This window comes from Dendropsophus ebraccatus, chromosome 1 (assembly GCF_027789765.1).
Source record: "Dendropsophus ebraccatus isolate aDenEbr1 chromosome 1, aDenEbr1.pat, whole genome shotgun sequence".
Lineage (NCBI taxonomy): Eukaryota > Metazoa > Chordata > Amphibia > Anura > Hylidae > Dendropsophus > Dendropsophus ebraccatus.
The window spans coordinates 89,330,329-89,357,455 of record NC_091454.1 but is presented as its reverse complement, the minus strand read 5'-3'; the positions used below and the strand labels follow the sequence as shown (position 1 = coordinate 89,357,455).

The following is a 27,127-nucleotide window of genomic DNA, read 5'->3' as shown; positions in this document are numbered from 1 at the left end:
TGAAAGGAGCACATAAGCCATTTATTTATTGATGTTCCCATGTATGTAGTATTAACACAATTTGTTTTATTTCCAAAAATGGCAATTGTCTTCAATTCTATTATATCTTATGTCTTCATCCATAGGAATCGGCCATCCCTTCAACAAAAGCTCTATTTTCACACAACTTATAAAAACCTTGATGAATTAGGTTATTTAGAGCAGTCAGGAGCCTACATTTAACTGCTTAAGTGTTCAGCAAATACGCTAGGACAATATATTATAATACACTTAATAGCTTGTCGATTCAGTAACATTAAAACTGCATGTGAAACGATTAGCAGTTTCTGTAGAAATGCATGCTATCTTACAGACATTATATACTGTATGTGTGAACCCAGTCATGCAAACTAAGTGCAGATTAGGGAGAGAGTTCTAACACCACAAATTTAAAAGGAAATCTTTACTTCTCAATCATGTCTGATGTAATAAATATTACAAAGACTTTGATCTGCAAGCCAGAAGCCTTTTATGTAGTGGAATCAAGGAACAAAAGTATTACAAAAAGCTAATCTGTTCAGCTCCGAAACCAGAGACAAAAAAAAATGGAATAAAATATGTTCATGGTCCATTTTAACAGCTTTAATCCTAAACAATACAGGGCGGATGGGTGCTGGAAAGTATTTCCATACATAATATATTCTAACTTATAACCATCCGTAAAATGGCTGAACCAATAACCTCTTTATTATGGAAACATTCTTGGAATAAAGGCTACAAAAAGCAACATGGAATTAAGCCAAACCCCCTCCTTAAAGAATGTGGAACATTGTGAAGCTTGATACGCAAGATTTCATTCTTTTGCCTTATTTAGAACCTGTCAATTTCAGTGCATTATTATGGGTCAATATTATGTTCCCACTTGAGGAGGAATATTTAAGTTGTGTCCATTGATTCCAGGTTGGCAGATGAAGTATCTTTTTGAATGCTTTCAAATATTGCGGCAAGTTCAGGATTTGAGCTAATCTGCGACTGGAATTCACTCATTAGGGGGCTCTTCTCCGCTTCAGGAATGGTTAAAAGTGCTGCCACCGCTCTCATTGCCGAGCGCTTTAGTTCATCTTGCTTTTCAAATTCTTGTTTCACAGAGTTTGCCTTCACCTGCAGATTAACAAAATGCATACTTTAGCAAGGCTGTTTAACATAACACAATGTACCTGATGGAATAAGCTACATATCCTTTTTTCTAGCTTTTACATTCCAAGACCCTCAGAGAATAGTAATGTAGGCTCCCACAGCATAGCACATACCTCTTATTACATCTTGCAGAACTCTGCAACTGAGGTTAATACTCTATTTAGGTCTGACAATTTACTTTACACAAATAGCTAACATTTGCCTTCCTGTAACACTGGTTGCATTAAGAAGGCATAAGAGATGTCACTGCAAAGGGATCAATATAACAGATTTTGTAAAAATGTTTAGTGGAATACTGCAAAAGAATAGATCTTTGCATCATTAGCTGACTGTTCTTTCTATGCATAAAACACTTTTTAAGTCACAAAATACACTTAAACACATTGAAGGCAGAGGTAGATAGTATAGGGAATGGCTGCTGGAGACTGGGTTATCTCCCCCACTTTCACCAGACCAGAATACCAGAAAAAAACACACACACACACACACACACACACACACACACACACACACACACAATAGGATCAGCTGAGTCGCTGTGTAGAGGATTGTAACTCTATCATAGAACCTCAATGACCTAGGATCCTATGCCTCAGCAGACATCTTTGCCAAGCCGTATCTGATGTTCAAGGCCACCTGACAAGTTACTGAGATTTTGACACCACCCACCCACCACTTCTGAGATGAGGAAATCACCATTACATGCTTCTACTTAAATACTTTTGTGATATATAATCACTATATCAAATATCTTTTTGTGTGTAGTGTATATATTTGTTGGATCTTTTTAAAACAATGTATTACATGCAAATCTGATGTATAAATATCCATCATCACAATTAAAAGTGCAATAAAATTCAGAACAATTTTAAACTTTGACATAAGCATTAATGCTATTTGGGTCTAAGAAATAACCACTTTAAAGCATACAACTATGTTTGCAGTGACCACCTCTTAAAGGGAACCTGTCACCCCCCGTGCCGGGGTGACAGGCTCCCGACCCCCGTTAGAGCCCCATATACTTACCTAATCCCGCCGGGTCCCGCTTCTGGAGGTGGTCGGGTGATGAAGATCTCAGCCGCTGCAGCCCGGCGCGCGCGCTGAGAGATGAGTCCAACACCCATAGAGAATGACAGGAGAGTCCAGCGCTCCGTCATTCTCTATGAGCGTTGGACCCATCTCTCAGCGCGCGCGCCGGGCTGCAGCGGCTGAGATCTCCGTCACCCGACCACCTCCAGAAGCGGGACCCGGCGGGATTAGGTAAGTATATGGGGCTCTAACGGGGGGTCGGGAGCCTGTCACCCCGGCACGGGGGGTGACAGGTTCCCTTTAAAGGGGTAGTCCACCCCAAAAAATTTTCTTTCAAATCAACTGGTGCCATAAAGTGCCAGAGATTTGTAATTCACTTCTATTAAAAAATCTTAAGTCTTCCAGTACTTATTAGCTGCTGTATGTCCAGCAGGAAGTGGTGTTTTCTTTCCTGTCTGACCCAGTGCTCTCTGTTGCCTCCTCTGTCCATGTCAGGAACTGTCCAAAGCAGGAGCAAATCCCCATAGAAAACCCCTCCTGCTCTCCAGACTGGAAATAATACAACTTCCTGTTGGGCATACAGCAGCTGATAAGTACTGGAAGGCTTGAGATTTTTTAATAGAAGTAAATTACAAATCTCTGTCACTTCATGGCAGCAGTTGATTTGAAAGAAAAAATTTTTGGGTGGACTACCCCTTTAAGGTACTGTTAACAGATGTGGGGCTCCAGCACAGAGACAGGGGAGTGAGGAAAGCAAGTACCCCACACCTGCCTGAGCTCCATATCAAACCTAGGTTACAGAGAAGGAAACCCCTTTATTAAAAATATAGACTAGCAGCAGACTCTGCATTGAGCCCTTTGGGGTGTATCACTTGTCTTCAAACTGTGGCAAAACTGACGTAATATCCAATTTATATAGGTTTTATTTTTCTAAAATGAAAACGCAATGAAAATGTGATTAAATTGTTCTACTGTGACTCCTATGTTCTTATCTCTCAATCTGGAGGGATGAGGGCTCATTTTATGCACCACACTTGTGTATATGTGACAATTTGATCACTTATTTTTAAGGGCTGTGATGGGACCAAAAATCAGCAATTTTGCACTCTGGCGTGTGTTTGTGCTTAGGCCATTTACCTGCAAAATCAGAAACACAATAACTTAACCCCTAAAGAACTAAACCAATTTTTGTTTTTGCATTTTTGCTTTTTCCACCTCATCTTTAAAAGGCCATAATGCTTGCATTTTTTTCACCTATATGGCAAAAGTGAAAAAAAAAAAAAAAACTATTTTTTTCTTTACGTCATTTTTCTATGTTCAAGTCACTGCGATTAAGATTCATATAATTTAATTTGACTGCTTTAAACTTAAAATTAAAAAAAAAAATGTTCTATTCTGATCCCTATATCGCTTGTGTTTTTTGGTCTATGGGGATATTTATGTATCGTTTTTTGCACCATAATCTGTACTTTTTATCCTTACTTGCAATCTGCCACGTTGCGCTTTGCCAGGTTTTTGCACTTACTCCGTTTATTGTGCGAGATCAGGATTGTGACAATTTAAAGGGGTATTCCCCCCAAAATTATTTTTGCATTAATATGTTGCCCACCCGTAGCTTTCCATCTTTCCAATATAAACTTATTATGGATTCTGCACAGTTTTGCTGTTCTCTAGATGCATTCACCCCCCCACCAAATGCAGAGAATCATCAGCTCTCAGTCCAACCCCGACACGCTCCCTGCTCCTGGCCCGCACCCTCCGAGATGGCATCACGTGTCCTCAGTCTCTTCAATGGGCTGGGTTAGCGCTTGTACCCCAGTCCACTGAAGAGAGGGAGGATAGTGAGACAGTCACAGCTGCTGCTGTTCACTGTCTGCCTCACTAAGAGCACCCAGAGCTCACCCGCCCCGCACCCTGTATCCCCCCCACCCCCCGCAGCTCACCCGTTGGCCTGTGAGTGCAGCCCCCCTCCCCACCCCCCAAAGCGATCTCCCGGCGACTCCCGTTCCCCTCCCTACAGCCAGATCTCCAGGTGCCCGTCCCCCAGTATAGCCCGCAGCCTCCATCACCAATCCCTCCCCCCTGCGTCTCCCCCAACAGAAGCTGTGGCTTTCCCAGTTCTTGCAGAACTACAGCTCCCAGCATGCTCAGCCTTCTCTCCGGGCATGCAGGGAGTTGTAGTTCTGCCCGAGCCGGGAGAGCCGGCCTGTAAGTGCATGTGATCCCAACCATGTAATGCCGACTGCCCCCACCGTGTAATGCCGCCAGCCCCAACCATGTAACCCGGCCGCCCGCATCGCCACCTCCGCACTGGCGTCTCAACCGGCCGCCCGCATCGCCACCTCCGCAATGGCGTCTCACCCGGCCACTGATCTCATCTGGTTGCTAATGCGGGCGGCCGGGTGAGACGCCAGTGCGGAGGTGGCGATGCGGGCGGCCGGGTTACATGGTTGGGATCACATGCACTTACAGGCCGGCTCTCCCGGCTCGGGCAGAACAACAACTCCCTGCATGCACGGAGAGAAGGCTGAGCATGCTGGGAGCTGTAGTTCTGCAAGAACTGGGAAAGCCACAGCTTCTGTTGGGTGAGACGCAGAGGGGAGGGATCGGTGATGGAGGGTGGCTGCGGGCTATACTGGGGGGGGGGGGGGGCACCTGGAGATCGGGCTGTAGGGAGGGGGACGGGTGTCGCCGGGAGATCGCTTTAGGTAGGGTGGGGAGGGAGGGCTGCACTCACAGGCCAACGGGTGAGCTGCGGGGGGTGGGGGGATACAGGGTGCGGGGCGGGTGAGCTCTGGGTGCTCTTAGTGAGGCAGACAGTGAACAGCAGCATTCATTTATTATTTAATTGGTTTAACTATTTGATTTATTATTTATATATTTAGATTAGGTCTTATGAGGTCTTATATGTAACATTTGGTGTTAGGTCTAGGTAGATGAGAGTATAAATATGCATGATCTATTATTTACTTGGTTCCAATGGTGGTGCGCCGAGAGCCAGGATTCAGGTACGGGCAATCCTTCTGAAGCAGTCTCAAGATGCGCAGTGTGCATTTCACACGGCGGATGTGCGTTCCAGCGCTGAGTGCCGGAAGCGGAAGTGATGCGATACACGTACGAACCGGCGCTCGGCGCCGACGTCATCAGCGGCATCATATAAATAGTGGGGTTAGACGGGGGTTAAGCCACACCCTCCTGAGGAAGCAAACCAACGCGAAACGTCGTTGAGGGGTATATGGTGGCAGATACATAGCAACAAAAATGGGTGAGTTCAGGATTATATGAGTTCAATTTGCTTTGGGGTTAGTTAGCCGGTACTACTAGTCCCAGTGTGGACGACGGTGATATTACTCACACTAGCCTTTATATAGGGAGTTTGAAGAATATATTGCACTACCCTAGATGTTGTAAGAATAAAAAAACTCTACAAATTTATCTGTTTGCTTGTATATTGCCATCTGCTGGTCTATTCTATTATTGCAAATCGTTTTTTGTATGTTGTTATTTTATAATAAAGTATGTGTTTTTAAAATTGTGAACTAGCCTCAATATGGTTCTTTAAGTATAAAATAAGTTATAGAGGTGTTGATGTTAAGAGGTAGACTGGATATAACCTGTGTTGAGACAGGAATAATTTGGTGATTTCTTTATTATCCAGGTGGAATTAGTGGTATAATTAGTGAACAGCAGCAGCAGCAGCAGCTGTGACTGTCTCACTATCCTCCCTCTCTTCAGTGGACTGGGGTACAAGCGCTAACCCAGCCCATTGAAGAGACTGAGGACACGTGATGCAGTCTCGGAGGGTGCGGGCCAGGAGCAGGGAGCGTGTCAGGGTTGGACTAAGAGCTGATGATTCTCTGCATTTGGTGGGGGGGGGGGGGGGGTGAATGCATCTAGATAGCAGCAAAACTGTGCAGAATCCATAATAAGTTTATATTGGAAAGATGGAAAGCTACGGGTGGGCAACATATTAATGCAAAAATAATTTTGGGGGGAAAACCCCTTTAATAGCAAATATATGTTTTATTTATAAAATGGGAAAAGGGGGGTGATTTGAACTTTTATTATGAGATTTTTGTTTACAGTAGCTTGTAGTACCCCTATAGGTTAGGGTAGGTTCACACTGCATTTTTGCAATTCCTTTTTTTCATCCGTTTTTTTTTTACAAAAATGGATATAAAAAAAAAACAGATTTAAAAAACCCAGTGTGAACCTAGCCTTACTCCTATGATCAATTTTGCTCATAGGGATCAATGTAGTACATATGTACTGCATTGATCCATGTATTCAGTGCTTGATTACTAAGGGCTGCCGAAGCCCCTTAGAACTTATTTCCAAGCCCAGACCAGCATAATTACGTTGCTGAGGCCCGGCCTGGCAAGCATAACTGATTGGACAATAGATAACCATAGATTCCTTTTTTACCGGCATTTACATTTTTATTTAGTCAGCGTGGCCTCCCTATACCCATCTAGCGGCGCCATGATGTACCAGGGTCACTAAGGGGTTAATAGTTTAGGCAATTCCGCAAACGAAAGGATTAAAAGTATGGGCAATTCCACATGTGGCAATAAACAATTTATAGCTTTTCTTTAACAAATAGAAAAAGGGGGAGGGGGGTTGATTTAAACTTAAAAGTAGTTCCCCTAGGGGAGTTCTATGAGCAATAAAATGATTGCTCATGGGGGTCTATGTAGTACATATGCACTACATTGATCCATTGCCTTGGCACTTGACTAATTCAGCCTGTTGGAGACAAGCTAAAGCTATTGCCAATGTCAGGGCCGATGTTGCAGGAAGCCTGTGACCATGTTGACAATGGATTGGTTCCCCGCAATCTTGCAGCAGGAAGCTGATCCGGCCCCCTGCACCTATGAGGTATGTACAAGCCATTTAAATGCTGCTGTTAGTTTTGACAGCAGCATCTAAATGGTTAAATACCCTGCACGGACGTTTGCTCTGTGACGGACTATTAGCAGAGACTCATGTATAGAGTGGGTTTGCGTCCTAAACCTGCTCTTTTTACAGGTGCTGACATGCTCTTCCTGTGTCAACCAGTTTGCCTAATTTGGATTACGTTTACATTCAGCACAGCGAGGGGAACCTTCAGCCCTCCGGCTGTTGCAAAACCATTTCCATCATGCCTGAAGAAGCAAAGCTTTGACTTCGGCTGTCCAGGTTTGATGGGAAGTGCAGTTTAACAACTGGAGGGCCAAAGGGTTCCCCATTGCTGATTTAGCCCTGAAGTATATTAACCAAAAGTATTGGGTGTAGAGCTTGGATTGTATTGACAATTCAATCCAAGAACTTTATAGGGAGTGCTAATTTTAAAGGGGTTATCCAGTGCTACAAAAGCATGGCCACTTGTCTCCACTTTGGGTGGGGTTTTGTAACTCAGTTCCATTGAAGTGAATGGAGCTTAATTGTAAAAAAACACCTGAACTGGAGACAAGATTTACTGTATGTTTGGAAGAAATGTTTTTTTAGCGCTGAGTAACCCTTTTAATGCAATGAAACTATTTAACATTGTGGTGGATGGTTTTCACATTTTTTTAGACAGATATTTTCATTATATATAAATAACCACACAAAGTAAAAACACATAAGTCATTGGACCACAATAAAACCAAAGCAAATTTATACAAAAAGTAACATACCTTGGTTGTACAGGTGGCACGCAATGGTTCTACCAATCTATCCAGCCTCTGCAGTACAGCACTTGGACATAAAGTAGACAATCTTACCAACATCAAAAATGTCAGCATCTAGACAACAGAAAACCAAAATATAAGACTAGAACAGTACTGTTCGAAATTACAAAGTGAGAAAATACTAGTTGTAGTAGATTTAAAGAAATCTGGTTTATCATTACCTTAATGTCATAATGATCCTTTAAACCATCTTCCACATGGTTTAAAAACTCAAAAATGTCTAGTCTGTCCAGACAGCTGTCAAGAAGAGTGTACATACACTCAAAGGCTGCTTTTCGAATGTCCAGCCCATCGTCAACAGTGTGTTTAAAAGGGCCCATTTCTACCTGGAAAAAATATGCAAATAAAGTGTTAAATGTAAAAACTGAAAATCAGGCAAAAAAAAACAAAAAACTGTACAAAACTCTTTACCAACCTCTCTTATGAGTTCTTTTCTGACTTTTGTTTCATTGTAAAGGTGTGGAAGCACCGAATCAAGCAAATCTCGAATTAACGATGGCTTGTTGTGTGCAGCAGAATTGAAGGTCACTAGGGCTACACGTCTCACATTTAGGTCTGGATCCTCCAAGGTCTTCAAGAAGTCGCCTGTTGTAAAAAAAAATTAAAAGTTAGAGAATAAAAGAATTATGAATAGCCATAGCTAGTAATGTCTTAAGCTGGAGGCAAACCAAATACAGCTGCTTGCAAAGGAGATATTTCATAAAAAAATATCAGTATTGTTAAGCTTACCAATACAATTTTTCAGCAATGGATCAATGGGCTGGGCATGATCAGAAATTGTAAATTTAACAGCTGTTACCACGGAGCTCCTTGCATAGGATGAACCTAAAAGAATTGTAAAGGGAAAAGGGGCGGGGGGGGGGGGGGGGGGGGGGGGGAGAAAAGAAAATGAGAATTTAAAATCTGCACATGACAAGTTTAAATTAAATTAAAATGAATTAGGTATTAAATGGGATGTCCATGATCAGCTGCTTTTCTTACCAAAAAGGTGCCCCTAGTTTCAGTGTGGTATTGCAACTTTGCTCCATTGAAATGGAGTAATGTTGTAATACCACACACACAAGCAAGGACAAGGATAGGGTTGTTTTTCTAAACAAACCAGCAGTGTTATTCTAATCCTGGACAATCCCCTTTGGCCAGAAATATTGCGTACTGCTACCTGTGCATTAAAAAAAATACATAAATGCCAACATACTCTACTCTCCAACTGCTGTCAATCTTCTGCTTGCCACAGAAGTCATCTTCTTTCTCTTTCCAAAAACAGTTTTGTACATCCAGGAACTGCCTGTTTAGCCCACTGATTAGAAAAGAGGGCAGTTTCTGTCGGTACAAAGTCAAAGGAAGAAGAGGACTAGAAGATTTGAAAGCAGACATGGAAAAAGGGAAAACTTCACCGATTTTCCCTTCGGACTACACTACTGGCCATCCACTACCAAACAGATGATCAACAGTGAGGGGAGTCAGTAAATAACATTACTTAGTCCCAAAAAAAACCCTTTAAATGTTCCTGAAAAACTATTCCTTACACATTACAGCTACTCTTTACACACATACCTGCAGCCAAGTATCCTTTAAGCCGTGGTAAAAGTGTCTCTGGGTCTATCAACGTCAGCTTGCCCAAGCATTCTGCAACAACATTCCTGGTTCCTTCCTCAGCACATTCACAGTGTTTAAGTAGTAGAGACCAGATGTTTTCTACGTATGGCTTAAGGCCCACTACCGATGCAGAGCTTATTATTTCTTTTAAGGAATGGAGTAAAAGGTATTGCCTTTTGGGCTGACTAGTTATCTCTTGTAAGACAAATGGAAGATACTCTGGTAGGTTGCCTACACTGATACTTCCAAGTGCATAAGAAGCTGCAGATTTCACTTCTTCACTTGGAGAGGAAAATGCTTCTAATATAACAGATTTTAGCTCTAGCTGTCCACTGAGATCAATGTGATGTCCAACTTCACCTAGAGAAAGCAAAGCCAAAAGACGAATTGAATCTGTAGACCTAGAGTTTTTGACGTCTTGGATAAACTGACCAACGACAGCTGGTCCCTCTTTTGGGCATGCCCGGGTAAGTGCTGCTACACATTTGGCAATAGAATAGTATGACTGCTTGTGGGTGAGAGCAGTATTCTGAGCATATACTGGGCCTGTCAACATACGCAGTAAATCCATATAGCCCAAACTTACAGTTGATGTCACAACTAAGGCTTGGAAAAACTCTAACATTGCACTAAGAGCTCCTCCTTGAAGTAATGGTGACCTCACCAGCCCAATGAGTTCAGTAAGAATAGATCCGCTAATCTTTGACAGGGAGGATGGATAAACTTTAGCTAATGTTGTCAGAAAGCTTATTGCCATCTGAGAAACATGCATATCACTTTCACTAATAAGAGGAGGAAGCTCGTCCAGCACTGCATCAATCATTGCTGCAGTCAGACTGTCACTATAATTTTTTATCAAGATATCTAGAGCAGAAAGAGTGCCAAGTTTTAACGCTCTCTGGTTCTTTCGGAGAAATGAGGCAAGGATGGGAACTCCTTCCCCCAAAATTGGCCTCAGATCTATTTTCAGCGGTGATCCAGCTATTAATGTTAGTGCTTTCACTGTAGTCAGACGGGTGATCTCGTTCTTCAATCGCTCAAGGAAAATTTGAAGTGTACTGGGGAGATCACTTCCCAAATTATCGCCTAGACTACATATTATCTGACCCATGCAGGAGATTGCACGCTCCTTAACTTCTTGGTCAATGTCTGCCGCTTTTAACCTTTTGATTGTACATGTAAACAGATCTTTTATGTATGGGGTGGCATCAAAGGAAGAAGGCTGATCCAGTGGTCTAATGATTTTCACAAGCTGCTGGGTAACTAAGAGGGCTTCCGATGTTATTTTATAAAATGGATCTCCGACACAGATCACTACGGGTGCCACCAATGCCTGGACATGTGGGTGGAAGACTTGAGGAGAATGATTGCAGAGGATTACATACAAACATGACAAAGCATCTATCTTCAGGTTAGAAGAACTTGACTTGTCATTTAAGGAAAAAATTATTCCTGCAAGAAAAAAAAACAATCCACATTTCAGAGTTTAGTACATGCTGTGTAGAGTGTTATAATACAATGCTAAAACAAAAAAGAAAATAATCACTTACCTGGTACAAGAACAGGAACATGTTGTGTTAAAGCCCCGGGCAGCACATTGACCAACTCTGTCAGCATATTAAAACAACACTGCCGCGTCTTCACACTCTTCTCTTTCATTTGCTTATGCAATGCTTTTACAATGTTAGGTACCTGCAGATTTTACAAAGGAATTGTGTTAAAATTGGTACTGAAGCTCATACAACCAGTACAATTAAAAAATGTTGAATAAGGAATGTTGTCTAATATTTAGTTCTTAACCTCGGCGATACACTTGTAAAATTGATGACAGAACACATTGTTAGTAAGCCTGCCAGACAAGTGTCATGAAGTTCACTTCTCTACATGCCTACTCAAAGCTCTTAGAAAACTGTGCGTGCAACACCTAGATATGGGCACCAATTAGCCAAACTATTAAATGTAAAATTGACTGTATAATCACCATATTAGAATGTAGAAGATCGTTTTAACCCCTTCATGACCAGAGATTGATTTACTGATGCACGAATGTCCAGGTCACATTAAGGGTGCCTTCACACCTACCGTATCGCAGCAGATTTAACTAAATGAATGAACACAGCATCAAAACCGCACTTACAAATCTGCTGCGGATCCGCAGCGGATTTGACAGTGCGTATTTAATGCTGTGTTCATTCATTCAGTTAAATCTGCTGCGGATCCGCAGCGGATTTTCTGCTGCAATACGGTAGGTGTGAAGGCACCCTTAAGCAATGTTACTCCTCAACTTCTAAGAGCCATAATGCTTTTATTTTTCCACATACAGGCTGGTTAGGGAATCATTTTTTTCACTATAATCTATAGTTTTTATAGGCATCATATTGGTGTAAAAAAGTTTTACAGTGGAGGACTGGTATATTTTAATATATTGGACAATTCCACACGCTACTATACCAAATATATTCTCTCTCTGTCATAAGATTACATGCACTGATCAATGCTTTGTCGCATTGATTATTATCGGTGCTCTGCCATAGAGTCTGCATGTGGGCAGAATATAAGATCGTCGATCAGACAGGACAGAGGTAAGTATCTTTCCTCTGCCTGTCAGAAAAAGTGATCAGGACCTAGTCCCAATTGGTCTTCGAAAGGTACTTATCCCATCACTTTCTCCATGAAATGCCGCAATTGCTACTGACTGTGGCATTTAAAGCGATAATGGCAGACAGTTGCATGATTGCAGCTGTCTGTCATTACGTATGGCTCCAAGAACACTAATGTGGACGAGGCTGATCACACAGAAGCAGCCCTGCACAGCAGGAACATTTATATTCATTCCTACTGCATTTGGAATCGGCAGTAGGAACATATATAAACTTATTGTTGACATTAATGGGTTAGAGAGGTATTCCCATCTCAATATAGTTAAACTTGTAAGGCTCAAATACATGTTTGCATATAGTACAGGGGGAAACAAAACAAACAAAAAAAAAAAAAAAAAGATAATCCAACACACTCTGTAGGTCATAAAATCTTTATGTAATGGCCATAGGTGAGCAGGTTACTCCCGTTTTTTGCAAACGCATTCATTTAGCAAACTTGTCACCTCCTGATATGGCACTCTTTACCTTCCATTGTTGGTAGCGTGTCAAAATTACTAACCACCACTCTAAAAGCAGTGGTTTGGATGGAAGATTGCGATAATGTAGATGTACACCAAGTCATACTTTACCCTACTAATTCTACTCAGTCCTCTTGGTCTGTGATTGCCCTCTCTATACATTCATTAAAAAGTGAAAGAAAAGGGTCAACTTTAATTCTTACACAAATGGTAGGAAATTTAAAGCATATTAAGAGAGATAAAAGAGGTACATAAAGTTCTTCAATACTGTATAAAAGAATAAAAGAAAACAAGGGGGGGTGGACACAAACCTGGCTCTGCAGCATGGTCAAAGGAGTTTCCCCCTGCTCCATCGCATCAGGGTCACAAAGCCAGCTTTGTACAGGTCGAGTCTGTTTCAGCAGTGATAGATATGCATGAAACACATCAGCCTTAACATTTTCTTCACGTTCTTTGAACCTGGCTATCAATGCTGGAGAGACTGTCTTGTAGAACTCTGGCAGCATCTCATGGCGAGTGCTGACCACGGCATCCAGGCACTTAGCAGCTGCACGCCGCACCTTCCAACTCATGTCGTCATCATCACTGTACTCGTCATCACTTCCTATAGCCAAAAAAAGTTTAGATTTTAATTTTTATGGAGGTTTGTACTTTAGTTACGTATTACTGCATCAAAAAAAAAAAAAAGGTGGGCTGTGAGGCCCCCCGAATGTTACAATTTATAAGTTGAAAACTATGCCAGTCTGGATTTCTGATTCTGCTACAAAAGCAGACTCAGAGGCACTGGAATTTATCAAGAGACATGTACTTGTTAAATTCCTTGCAAACTTACACAGATGGCAGATTAATGCATACCGATGCTCAACCGTTTGACTGTCAGGGCTCCTACCGTTGAAAGATTGGGTAACCATGGACCACAAGCACACTGGGTGAGCCCTATTCTCATTTAATAGGTTCTTGTAAACAGAACTCAACCGTCGAGGTCATATCTATCTATATATATTTTTTCATAAATACACTTGTACAAAACATGATCTTAACACCATATTCCTGCAATATATCAGGCGTTCCCATTAACCAAGCATGTAGAAGGAGAGACACGAGGAACAGTTTCATATGCAAATTAAATTATAGGGCTCAGGGAAGAAAAATTATAGGGCACACTGTGGGGCTAAACTCCCAGGCGCTTATGATCTCCCCCACTCTGAACAAGCACTAGATTCCCTCCTCCATTCCATACCTTAAAGGAGACCTGTCACCACCCGTGCCGGGGTGACAGGCTCCCGACCCCCCGTTACAGCCCCCTATACTTACCTGATCCCGCTTCCTGGTCCGGTCGGGTCACGGAGATATGAGCGCCCGAAGCCCGGCGCGCGCGCTCACAGGAGAGTCCGACGCTCATAGAGAATGAATGGGAAGTCCGATGCTCTGTCACTCTATGGGCATCGGACTCTCATGTCAGCGTGCCCGTCGGGCTTCGGGCGCTCATATGTCCGTGACCCGGCGGAATCAGGTGAGTATAGGGGGCTGTAACGAGGGGTCGGGAGCCTGTCACCCCGGCAAGAGGGGTGACAGGTCCTCTTTAAAACTTACTAATACGCAGTGCTCCCCACTGAGCAGGGCAAAGCCCCAGACACCTGCCCCCAGATCTGCAAGACATTCCCATCTCCCCATGAGTCTTAAAATTATTCCACTAAGTGATTTAACCCCCATCCATTTGGAATAGAGCAACAGCATGCCTTAGTAGGCCATATTTACAACAGTCAAGACCCTGTCCAATGAGCTACAGTGGTTTTCAATAAATTAGAACAAACGTTTTGTTTTTTTTCAGTAATTCAATTCAAAAAGTGACCTCATATATTCTATAGAGTCATAACATACAGAGTGAACTTTTTCAAGCGTTTAATGATTATGGATTACAGCCAAGAAAAACCCAAAAGTCAGTATTTCAGAAAATTGGATTATATAAAACAAACAGAAAAAAAAATGTTTTTAACAGAAATGTCGACCAAATGAAGAGTCTGTACAGTAAATGCCCTCAATACTTGGTCGGGGCACCTTTTGCATTAATGACAGCATCAATGAGGCAATGTGGCATGGAGGCGATCAGCTGATGGCACTGCAGAAGTGTTATTGAAGCCCAGGTTGCTTTGATAGTGGCCTTCAGCTCATCTGCATTGTTGGGTCTGGTGTCTTTCATCTTCCTCTTAACAATACCCCATAAATTCTCTATGGGGTTAAGGGCTGGCGAGTTTGCTGGCCAATCAAGCACAGTGATGCTGTGGTTAGTAAACCAGGTATTGGTACTTTTGGCAGTGTGGACAGGTGACAAATCCTGCTGTAAGATGAAAATTCCATCTCCAAAAATCTTTTCAGCAGAGGGAAGCATAAAGTGCTTTCATATTTCCCCGTTGACTTTGGTGTTGATGAAACACAGTGAACCTACACCAGCAGATGACATGGCTCCCCAAACCATCACTGATTGTGGAAACTTCACACTAGACCTCAAGCAGCTTGGATTGTGTGCCTCTCCACTCTTCCTCTAGACTTTGGGACCTTGATTTCTAAATAAAATTCTAAATTTACTTTCATCTGAAATCAGCACCTTGGACCACTGATCGACAGTCCAGGTAGTCTTTTCCTTGGTCTAGATAAGATGCTTTTGGCGTTGTTTATTGGTCAGGAGTGGCTTGGCACATGGAATGCAACACTTGTAGCCCATGTCCTGCAGACGTCTGTATGTGGTGGCTTTTGAAGCACCGACTCCAGCAGCAGTCCACCCTTTGTGAATCTCTCCCAAATTTTTGAATGGCATTTTCTTTATAATACTGTTAAGACTGCGGTTCTCCCGGTTGCTTGTGCATCTTTTTCTACCACACTTTTCCTTCCACTCAACTTTCCATTAATATGCTTTGATACAGCACTGAGAACAGCCAGCTTCTTTAGCAATGAACTTTTGTGGCTTACCCTCCGTGTGGAGAGTGTGAATGACTGCCTTCTGGACATCTGTCAAGTCAGCAGTCTTCCCCATGATTGTGTTGCATACGGAACCAGACTAGGGGACCTTTTAAAAACACTAATTGTGCATTTACACAGGCAGATTTATCTGACAGATTTTGGAAGCCAAAGCCAGGAATGGATTTGAAAAAAGGAGAAAGCTCGTTCCCTGGTTATGGTCTGTTCCTGGCTTTGGCTTCGAAAATCTGTCAGATAAATATGCCTGTGTAAACGCACCATTTGGAAGCCACTGCAGGTGTTCTGGGTTAAAGCAACTCTGTACCCACAATCTGACCCCCCAAACCGCTTGTACCTTCAGATAGCTGCTTTTAATCCAAGATCTGTCCTGGGGTCCGTTCGGTAGATGATGCAGTTATTGTCCTAAAAACAACTTTTAAACGCGACAGCGCTGTGTCTTACGGCCGGGGCTTACATTTGTATATGCATTAGGCTGGCACAACCTCTCCTTCCCTCCTCTCCGCCCTCCTCAGCATTAGGAATGATCCAGGAACATTAACTGCTGTTTGAGCTTTGCACAGGTGTCTTAACGATCCAGCCCATGTTCATTATGCACACAGAAGGGGAATAGGAAGCAATCTGCCTGGAGTATTCCTAATCATGAGGAGGGTGGGGAGGAAGGACAGAGAGGTTGTGCCAGCCTAATGCATACAGAATGTAAGCCCCGACCGTTAGACACAGCGCTGCAGGATTTAAAGTCGTTTTTAAAACAATTACTGCATCACCTGCCGAACGGACCCCAGGACAGATCTTGGATTAAAAGCAGCTATCCGAAGGTACAAGTGGTTTGAGGGGGACATATTGTGGGTACAGAATCACTTTAGTTATTCTAATTTTATGAAATACTAACTTTTGGGTTTTTCTTGGCTGTAATCCATAATCATCAACTTCATCAACAGAAATAAATGACTGTAATGACTCTATAGAATATATGAGGTAACTTTTTGAATTGAATTACTGAAAAATAAAAAATTTTGATATTCTAATTTATTGCAAACCACTGTATCTTGCTGCCCATACACAGCCATTACATGCCACACTCATACAAATGCACAGATTCCACCCGAGCAGAATCTCTGCACATTACCCTGTGAAGCTACGTCAATAATACATAACGTTCAAAGTCTACTCTACCAAATTCTCTCATATATTCTTCATTGCTCCAGATTTATCACCTTCTATTGGTGCATTACACAAACCCATGCTAGGTTCCATTGATCCTTTACAAACAAATGTATAACCCAGTTGAGACAGAGATAACCACAAATATCCGAATAGCACCTCCAGCATCTCCCTCCCGCATCGGGGTACCACAGCAAAGCAGCAGCCTATCGTGCTTGACCCCTGACCTCAACCTTGATCATGGTGACCCAGGAGCAACACCACTGCTTACATTAACAAACTTCCTCACTTATCTTACTCTTAACTCCCACAGGCACTAATGATTATCAGAACAGATAAATAGTGCTTTGACTATAGTATCAGATTTGCTCAATTTCATTGCAGAAGCGTTTAAATACACATGATGGTTTGTGGATGTTTGTAAATTGTTTTGGATACACCCAAACGTAAAAACAAAACACACAGACCACACATGACATCCTGTAACATCACAGGTCTAATACCAAATCAGCACGGCCTGATTGTAATTAGTTCAAAGTAGAGAACAATACCTTGATCATCATCATCTGCACCATCAGCATCCATCGCATTTTCATCTTCATCTTCGTCATCATAGTTATAATTTGGATCATAAGTCAAGTACTTAAGACAGATGTTTATAATAGTAGAAACATGTGGATATACTTCCTTGGGGCATCTATAAGAAAGATTAAGACACAATGTCATATTGCTCTGGTTAATGCAACCTCTTTCAAAGAGGATTCCCGAATTAAGGCCCAGCATGTATGCCCACTGGACAGATCAGCCATGGACTTCTACAAAACCTATAAGAGGTAATGTATCGCCTAGATTTGTTTTTACTGATCAAAGCTATATACTGGAACATAATCCTTTTCTAATCTGTTTCTATTTGTATCTGCTATATAGAATTGAATTAGCAGAGGATTTGGACATGATTACCCCCATTTAATGATTTTCAACAGAGATGAACAAAACTTCAGCCAGCCATAGGCTTTATCAATTTTTTCCAGGAAGCCCTAGGGCTACATCCATCTTCTCCAGTCTATAGGCCGGCCCTATTCCACCAACAGATCTGATGACAGATTATCTGCCAAAGATTTGAAGCTAAACCCAGGAGTGGATTTGAAAACAGGAGAAATCCAGTCTTTCCTTTACGACCTGTTCTCTGTTTATAGTCTGTTCCTGAGTTTGGGTTCAAATCTTTGGCAGATAATCTGTCGTCAGATCTGTTTGTGAAATAGGGCCTAAGGAAGTCAAATGTCGAGCGTTCAGTGTTTCGCAACCCTACACATTTTCTGTGTGGAGTACACAATTTAAAACATGTGCTGCAGTTCATAGGGTCAAATACTATTACTATCTAGAATGATGAACTGTATACAAAAGTGTGCTGCTTTTACAGGTGTTGTCCAGAAGAGAGAACACCATGAACTGTGTGTCTGTTTTTCCCTCCTTTGGACACACTTTTAGTAACAAGACATGTGAGCTAACAAGGGATCATACATAAGAGTGAAACGCAAACTTAAAAGCTCATTAAAACTCACCGTCTAACAAATGATTCAAAAGCCTGAATGCAGTATTCTCTCAGTTCATCATCATCAACATTACAAAATTTAACCACAAGCGGAATTATTTTCTCCAAATATTCACCTGCAACAGAAGTCGTAAGACATGGTTAGACAATGTAATACAGTACAATAATTCATGAAGAACATGTAACTGGTACAAGTCTTTACTTACCAATCCTATGACCTGCTTGCCTACTGATAGCAGCAATGCACTGTATATAGGTCCTTGTGGTAGACATTGAATCATTTTTAGAAAGTTCTGTCAAGAGGTGCTCAATGAGATCTATAAATACAATGTTGCCGCAACTCATAACCAGGTGACCCAGTGCAATGATGGTTCTTTTCCTTACAGCCAGTCTTGGACTTGTTAATTGAGGAAGCAAACAACTCAGAATTGAAGGGTGAAAATTAACAAGCAATCCACCCTGTCTGAAGAAAGAAACACATAACCAAAATATATGTAAACTCACTAGACCTCAATCCAAGTCAATATTAATAAATTAAAATATATTGCTTGCTTTCTAGTGTGTGGCCAAAATTAAGAGTTGTCCACTGTTTCTATCCAGTATAAAGACTGCCAATGTAAATGTTACCTGCTAAGCATATCAGCCATGATATCCAAGGCTTCCAGCTGGACAGATACATCCTCCTGCTTTGCAATAGCACTCGTGAGACGCCCAGTAATTTTTTTGCAAACGTTTGCAGCCAATGCAGATCCTGAGGGGAAAAAATAATGTATTAAAGACAATCCCTTTAGAAAAGGCCCTGAACCAACAGTACAAGATATTCATATGATGCCTTTAGTTTGGGTTAATAACAGCTTCTTTGGATGATTGTGGCCTCTACTTCCCCCAGACAGGCCAAGTTAAAAGTCTCAAGTCTTCCTATACTTCCTTTGTATGTCCTACAGGAGGTGGAAAACTGTCCAGAGTAGTAGCAAATCCCCATACAAACCTCTCCTGCTCTGGACAATTCGTGCTAAGACAGAGATGTCAGCAGACATTGTGTCAGACTGAAAACAAAAGACCACTTCCTGCAGGACATACAGCAGCTGAGAAGATTTTTAGTTAGAAGTAAATTACTAATCTATATAACTTTCTAAAAACAGTTTATTTGGAAGATTTTCACCAGAGCAGGATTTGAATTTGTATAGTCTAGAGGAAAGAAAGTAAGGGGGGGCCATGATCAAGACCTTTAAAATGTGTTAAAGGACTAAGGTTCAGGAGGGAAGTGTTTTTCGAATAATATAAAAATAAACACAAGGACAATGGGACACAGTGAGAGGTTAGCTGAGGGAAAGACCAGAAGCGACGTGAGAAAATATTACTGAAAGAGTAGTAGATGCTTGGAACAAACTTACAGCAGATGTGGTTAGTAAATCTACAATAACAGAATTTAAACGTGCCTTGGATAAACAGATGTCTATCCTAAGATAATAAGAAGGGAAATGCTAATAGGGCAGGCTAGATGGACCCAGCGGTCTTTGCCAGTCGACAATCTTCTATGTTTCTATATGTTGATAGAGACTTGCTGACTGCGCTAGTGTTCACTATTAGGGGAAAGCTCTCCAACTCACCACTGGAAGCTGGCGGAAGCTCTCCAATCACAGTTTTCAGCCCAATGCTGGATATATCCCGTAGCTGCTCCTTGTCAGACAACATATTAGTGCAGAGTGTGTCCACAATAGTCTCAACTTGATATTCTTTGACTTTACTTACAAGGGGACCGAGACTAAATGAAAAGGAAACATAGGAAATTACATGTTTGATAACATACATTCGTTTTAATCTAGCATCTTGGCAATACACATGAAATGACATATTATATATATATATAAAACAAATAAGTGAGATAAACAAATGAGACAGCCAAATTGAATTCACAGCATCTTCCTGGTCACTAAACTCAGTACCCTGGACTCTTGGTCTTTCCATCTGCACAATGTTCTGTCTGCAAAAATGGACTGTCAAGTAAAAAGTACCCATGTTGAGAAAACAGGTGCTTACATGGGTTCATAGCCCTGGCATTATCATCATAAACAAGTTCTAAAAAAGACATCACTACAGCTGCTGAATGGCTCAGCTGGCCTGCTGCATCACATCCTTAAACCTGGAAGCAGCCACACAAAATGGATCAGAGTGTTGCAGTACAGGTGGCAGCCAGGGAGGTATTTTGTTCACTTACCCCCTCCCCAGGCATAGCGCTTAAAAGCTAGACAACCCCTTTAAGCTTGTCTGAAGCCAGTCTTAGGATGTGCAAGTGGGGAATATTGGCATGTTTTATGCTGAAAAACATTACCCAGCTTGCAAGCTCTTCTGCAGCTCCTTAAGTGCCTAGTGCAAACCTTGCTTTCTTCCTGAAAAAGCACCATACCTGTTTACGATTTGGAAGTAGTGTGGTTCCAGCACGCCAAAAATTTGTTAAAAACAAGTAAACGTTATTAAATCATAATGTTAAAAATAGCAAATGATTCCATGCTGTGTTGCAAGATCATACCTATACCTGTCCACTGGTTGTGTCTAGTAATACAGCTCAGCTCCACTACAGTGAAGCAATACACCACCACTGGACCACTGTTGTGCAGTTTCTGAAAGTAAGCAGTCGTATTTTTCCAAATCCTCTACACGCCCTTTAACTTCCTCCTGAATCATTCAGAGAGGTTGGATTTGGGTAGGAAGAATATGTAATGGGTATAGGACTGCTCACATAGCAGTGGGCTCCTTCTCCAACCAACCACATTACTACAAGAGACAGGATTTCAAGAAATTGGGATGTCACATCTTTTTATATCACTTACCATTTCACTGCTAGATTTTGAACTTCACCATTCTTATCTTCCAAAAGTTTTAAAATCATCTTTACAACTTTCCGTTCACTGTCATCGTCCAGTTTAATGGAGTCCTTCTGAAGCTCGGTCATTAAGTCATTAGTTGCCATAAATCTACAGGGAAAAAAAACAATGTATACAGTATTCAGCTTTCATTTTACATACCCAATATCTGTAGCAATATCAAAGTGTCTAATATGTATGGGTGCCTCACCACAGATAATGATTTTGGGGGGGGGGGGGGGTGTCAACAAGCTTGATGGATCATCATCATGGGACAGTGTAATCCCACCTGGCCATATATAAGATATAAATCTTATCTTGAAAATACCCTTCAAGAAACAAGACCAGATTTACTTTTTTCCCTGAGGTAAATACAACTATGTAGCGTGGAAAAGCATTCAATAGCAAATATCTGACAGCATTTTCAAAGGCACCTAAAGCCACAAATACTATTTTCCCAATGGCATACCTATCCAGCTCATGACATCTGCCCTGTCTGTTTAGGGATTTTTATTTCAACATCCAATATACCTAGACCAGAGGTGCACAGCGTGTTGCCCTCAAGCTGTTGCAACACAATTTTCTGGAATCAAGGGCAGTTAAAAAGGTTATCCAGCGAAAATATTTTTCTTTCAAATCAACTGGTGTCAGAAAGTTATATAGATTTGTCATTTACTTCTATTGAAAAAATCTCAAGTCTTGCAATACTTATCAGCTGCTGTATTTCCTGCAGGAAATGCTGTTTAAGGGTATGTGCACACTGAGTAAATAGGATGGAAAGTCCGTCGCATAATCCGACACTCGCGGACAGCGGCTGTCGCGCGCGTCTCTGCCCGTGCCATAGACTCCATTCTATGCACAGGTGGATTCCTTCCTCCGCCCAAAGAATGAACTCGATCATTCTTTGGGCGGAGGAAGGAATACACCAGTGCATAGAATGGAGTCTATGGCACGGGCGGAGACGCGCCCGACGCTGTCCGCGAGCGTCGGATTATGCAACTGACTTTCTGTCCTATCTACTTAGTGTGCACATACCCTTATTTTCAGGCTGACACAGTGCTCTCTGCTGACATCTCTGGCAGAGACAGGAACTTTGTCTCGGTTTTCTATGAATCCCCATAGAAAACCTCCTCTGCTCTGGACGGTTCCTCTCTTAGCCAGAGATGTCAGCAGAGAGCACTGTGTGAGACTGTAAAAAAATAAAACATTTCCTGCAGGACATACAGCAGCTGATAAGTATGGGAAGACTTGAGAATTTTTAATAGTAAATTACAAATCTATATAACTTTCTGATATCAGTTGATTTGAAAGAAAAATTTTCGCTGGACCACCCCTTAAATAAATAAATAATTCTGATCATAGCTGGACACCCTTTAGCCACCAAGGAATGATGAGATTTGCAGTTTTTCAGCTAAAAGCCGGTGGTGCCCAACCTGTGCCCGCGACTCAACAGAGCGCACCACCCACAGGGAATGGGTGGTCAGCACTGCTGCTCCGCATAGAGTTTACAGTAACCACAGCTGAGGACATGCAGGCCTAGGGGAGAGCTTCCTTTACCCCCTCTCCCCTACCGAGCTTACAAATATCTCCAGGGCTTGAAAAATATCACTACTATTTCCTACATGATAATGCACGCTCAAGCTGGAGCCATAGTCCTGTGGCAACAGCTTGTATTCCCGAGAACAAAAGGATCAGAAAGTGTAAATCTAATGTGTCTAATCTATTTCATGTCGAATATGTACTATCAGGCAGCCAGGAGGCCACCACACACATAAGAGGGTGAGCCAGTCCTGTCAGAATTATCAGGTGTGACTAGCACATGTATACTGTGCATGGCCTTGAACATGAAACTAAAAAGGTATGCATACAGCTATTCAACTTCTGTCCCTACTATGTTCAGACAATATAACGCAACCTAAGTCAGGTGATGAATCCAGAATTCCATCATTTTCATTTTTCTGTTCCAATGACGGAACACTGAAACTGGCAATATAGTTGCAAAATGTGCCTAAACTGAACACTGGGTGCTACCATTCCTGCTTACATTAGGTTATGTTCACACACAATAATAGTGTGAGGATGTCACTTAATGCTGCGTTTACACAGACAGATTTATCTGACAGACTTTGGAAGCCAAAGCCAGGAATGGATTTGAAAAGATGATAGATCCCAGTCTTTCCTTTATGACCTAATCCCTGTTTATTGTCTGATCCTGGTTTGGGCTTCAAAGATCTGTCAGATAAATCTGTCTGTGTAAACGCACCATTACTCATACTCATACTCATACAAGAGATGAGAATGTAGACTTTTAGGAAAATATGCTGTGCCACTTTTTTATGGGGAATGATATTGACGTCAAAAAGAACCAGAGTTTTCTAATCTCATGCTGGGACACCAACCTCACAAAAATAAAATCCCCATGTCCTTTCCTTATATATCCCATTCCTTATTAATTTAGTTTTGGCTCAAAAACTGAAGGTAGTTTTTCAAAATCCCCCTGTGCATGACAGAAGCCTAAGGGGAACACAGTAAATCCAAAACTATCAACAACCAACAACATACAAGAGATACAGCTTGAAAAGTGCATAGCAGCATGCTTCTTTCCCCGGATACCAATCAAGCCTCACTTTTACTAAGTCTTTCAGTCTAAAAATGAGTAACGTCTGCACCAAATCCTCCATTTTTATTACACATCAGGAGATTTGAATAATGATTCAATGACGTTATATGGATCCACAGACTTTAAAGGGGTTATCGAGCGCTACAAAAACATGGCCACTTTTCCCCCTCTCTTGTCTCCAGGTCAGGTGGGGTTTGCAATTAAGCTCTATTTACTTCAATGGAGATTTGACTAAATGAATGAACACAGCATCAAATCCGCACTTTAAAATCTGCTGCGGATCCGCAGCAGATTTGATGCTGTGTTCATTCATTTAGTCAAATTTGCTGCGGATGCGCAGCAGAAAATCCACTGCGATACAGTACGTGTTAAGTTACCCTAAGGGTACGTTCACACGTACCGACTTGCAAGTTTTGCAGCGAGATCTGCTAGGAGTCAAGGTCCTGGCAGGCCCCTGTGAATACATACTCGCAGTGAGTATGTAATGCAGCCGCCCCCTTAACCCCTTCTGCTGCCGCTCGGCTCCCCCTGCTGTCTGTTTATACATTACCTCTCTCCTTGCCGCATGGGGTCCCGGCGTCCTGCTCTCCCGCCCTGCCAATCAGAGGCTGCGGCTGGGCAACAAACCGATTGGCTGGGCGGGAGAGCAGGACGCCGGGACCCCGTGCAGCTAGGAGAGGGGTAATGTATATACAGACGGCACAAGAGCCAAGCGGCAGCAGAAGGGGTTAAGGGGGCAGCTGCATTACATACTGACTGCGAGTATGTATTGCCAGGCCTGCTAGGACCTTGACTCCTAGTGGATCTCGCTGCGAGTCGGTACGTGTAAAGGTAAACTATCAGCAGGATAGAAGAATTTAAACTGCTGATATGTCCCTATAGCGAATGGAGAACGCCCTTTTTCAGGATAATAGCAGTTTATTCCCGATACTAATTAGGTGTATATATTTGTGTGTGTCAAACGTTATTTTTAATGACACAAACTCTTTAAAGTGTCACCGTCGTTAAAATTTGTATTGCAGAAATCAATAGTCCAGGCGATTTTAAGAAACTTTGTTATTGGTTTTATTAACCGAAAAATGAATTTTTATCATGAAAAAGCAGTTTGAAGCTCTCCCCCCTGTCTTCATGGTTTTTCTATGGAGAGAGAAAGTAAAAGCAGCAAAACAGGACAACAAAGAGTTAATTTACATTCACATCCCGGGCTCTCTACTTTGACAGGCACCACTGACATCTCTGACCTCTCCTTTCTTCTCGGCTCTCAGCTGCCCAATAATCTCACTCCTTCCCCTTCCCCCCTCCCCCCTTCATAGACCAGACAGGATCCGACTGATGAAAGAGATGAAAAAACAGTCGAGATTTCCTGATTCTGAGGAGTGGACAGCAGAAAGGAAAGAAGGGGGGACCTGGGAAAAGCCTTTTTACATGCAGATAATGGCAGATTTGGCTAATAAACCCAATTACAAAGTTTCTTAAAAATCGCCTAAACTACTGATTTCTGAAAAAAAAATAATTTGACAGTGATGCTTTAAGGGAGATATCAGCAGGTTAGACAAATCTACCCTGCCCGTAGCCCCCTACTGCACAAGGGGCTCTGAGGGGGGAGGTATGTCTCTTACCTTCCTCCTCCGTGCCATTCCGTGGTGTTAGCAGTGTAATCCTTGGTCCGTTAGGAGCATTGCCCTGCCCCATCACACGGGCCATCCTGCTCCTAATCATAATCAATGGAGCAGGCATTGGGGGCGGGCAGTGCTCCTGAGGATTACACTGCTAACAGCACTGGCATGGTGCAGAGGAGACAGGTAAGAGACATACCTTCCTCCTCGTGTGCAATAGGGGTTTATTAGCAGCTTAGATTTGCCTAACCTGCTAATATTTCCCCTTTAAAGCGTACCTGTCATGAACCATGCTGACCCGTCAGTGTGAAATCCATTCTGCAAAACATATGGTTTCATTCATCTATAAGTGATCTTCCAGCATCAGGATCAACTCCACCCCGGTTGTTATAGATTTCTAATGACAGGTATGCTTGAGATAAAAGTAGGTAGATAGCTGAATAACCATGTGGTGAGCTGGCCTCTTGCCATACAAGATCAATGTCACTGGGGGAAGGATGACTACTACCCGCAATATCCCAGGAACATTCTCTCAATCGTTCATTCAAATATTGTTTGAGGATAGCATCACAAGTACCGTATCACAGCGGATTTGATCTAAAGAACTGAACACAGCATCAGATGTGTTGCGGATCCTGTACGTGTGAATGCACCCTGAAAATGTAGCAGACAGCGCTCACAGCTACTGGTTAGAACTATAGTTATGGTTAAAAAAACAATCCCTTTCATGTATGGCAGCTGTTGGAAAACTACAACTCCCATCATGTATCAATACCCAAAGCTAAACCCAATCTAAAGTGTTCGCGCTGGTTCAGGGGTTATAGCTGTATGTCTTCAGGGCACAGACATAGGGAGCTGTTGGCTGAACCTCTAATAGGTCCAGGCAGAGTGAGGCTGGAGAACATGCTGGCCGGTCCTATCAGCAGCAATCTGATGGGAAGGGACCACAGAGGGCAGACTGTAGCACAGAGGATCCCTTGTCATTATATGAGATACTCATCTCTACTGTAAAAGAGGGGCAGTGATCAGCTGATCCCAGCACAGAGGCTATGGATGGGCCTGACAGCTGACAGTGCCACCTCTGCTCACCTTCCTGCACTACAATAGCAGTATGCAGCATGTACAGGCCCTGGGCGCTGTGCACTAGTATGCTATGAGGCCCCGCACTGAGCTCCAGGATACACGCGGTTTATGTGCACACGCACACACAGTGGATGTCAGTAGCATGGCAGCTGCCCCTCACCCGCCGCCCAGGGATGTGGCAGCCGCAGCTGGGCCGCACATGGCCGCTCACCCCGGGCCCCGAGCACGTCTCCCCGAGCTGCGGCCTAGTGTGAGCAGGAGGCAGGCCGCACCCCGGGCACACGGCGCGGTATTCCTCCCCCTTCCCGCTGCTGGCTCCGGCCGCTCACCTGAAGTCCTTGTCGCTGGACGTCATTTTCTCCAGCAGGTTGGAGATGTGGTACGAGGCGCTCGCCATGTTGCCGCTGCGGTTGCCTCCGGTGATGACGCTGGTGAATTCTCCCCTGCCGGGGCTCCGTCTCTGGATTCCCCCGGTCCAGCCGCAGACAAGGCTCGTTGCAGCGGCAGCAGTCGAGAAGAGGGACGGGCGCGTCCACGATGCCGTATTCGCAGGCCGCCCGCTCCGTGTACGTGCGCGTCCCCGGCTGTCCCCGCCCAGATCCGCTCCTACAAAGCCTGCGCCTGG

At 42.9% G+C, this 27,127-nt stretch overlaps 1 protein-coding gene across 1 annotated transcript; it reads right to left on the bottom strand.

Annotated features, from left to right (window-relative positions):
* Window positions 1-27,127, bottom strand: CAND1 (cullin associated and neddylation dissociated 1). The gene is made up of 15 exons (XM_069974851.1): window positions 26,832-27,127; window positions 21,151-21,294; window positions 19,930-20,084; window positions 18,947-19,070; window positions 18,526-18,782; window positions 18,330-18,435; window positions 17,319-17,464; window positions 12,942-13,234; window positions 11,063-11,204; window positions 9,471-10,964; window positions 8,646-8,741; window positions 8,332-8,501; window positions 8,078-8,242; window positions 7,863-7,970; window positions 1-1,140 (listed from the first exon to the last, which is right to left on the bottom strand). The coding sequence occupies exons 1-15, from the start codon at window positions 26,897-26,899 to the stop codon at window positions 916-918; spliced, it is 3,693 nt and encodes a 1,230-aa protein (XP_069830952.1). The 5' UTR covers window positions 26,900-27,127; the 3' UTR covers window positions 1-915.

Bases quoted from the DNA above. Each gene is read 5' to 3' on its own strand.
- CAND1 (XM_069974851.1), bottom strand. From the start codon at position 26,899: ATGGCGAGCGCCTCGTACCACATCTCCAACCTGCTGGAGAAAATGACG. The intron at 21,295-26,831 runs GTGAGCGGCCGG...TTTTCCCTGTAG, and splicing joins TCCAGCGACAAGGACTTCAG to ATTTATGGCAACTAATGACT. The intron at 18,436-18,525 runs GTAAGTAAAGAC...CTTCTGTTGCAG, and splicing joins GCAAGCAGGTCATAGGATTG to GTGAATATTTGGAGAAAATA.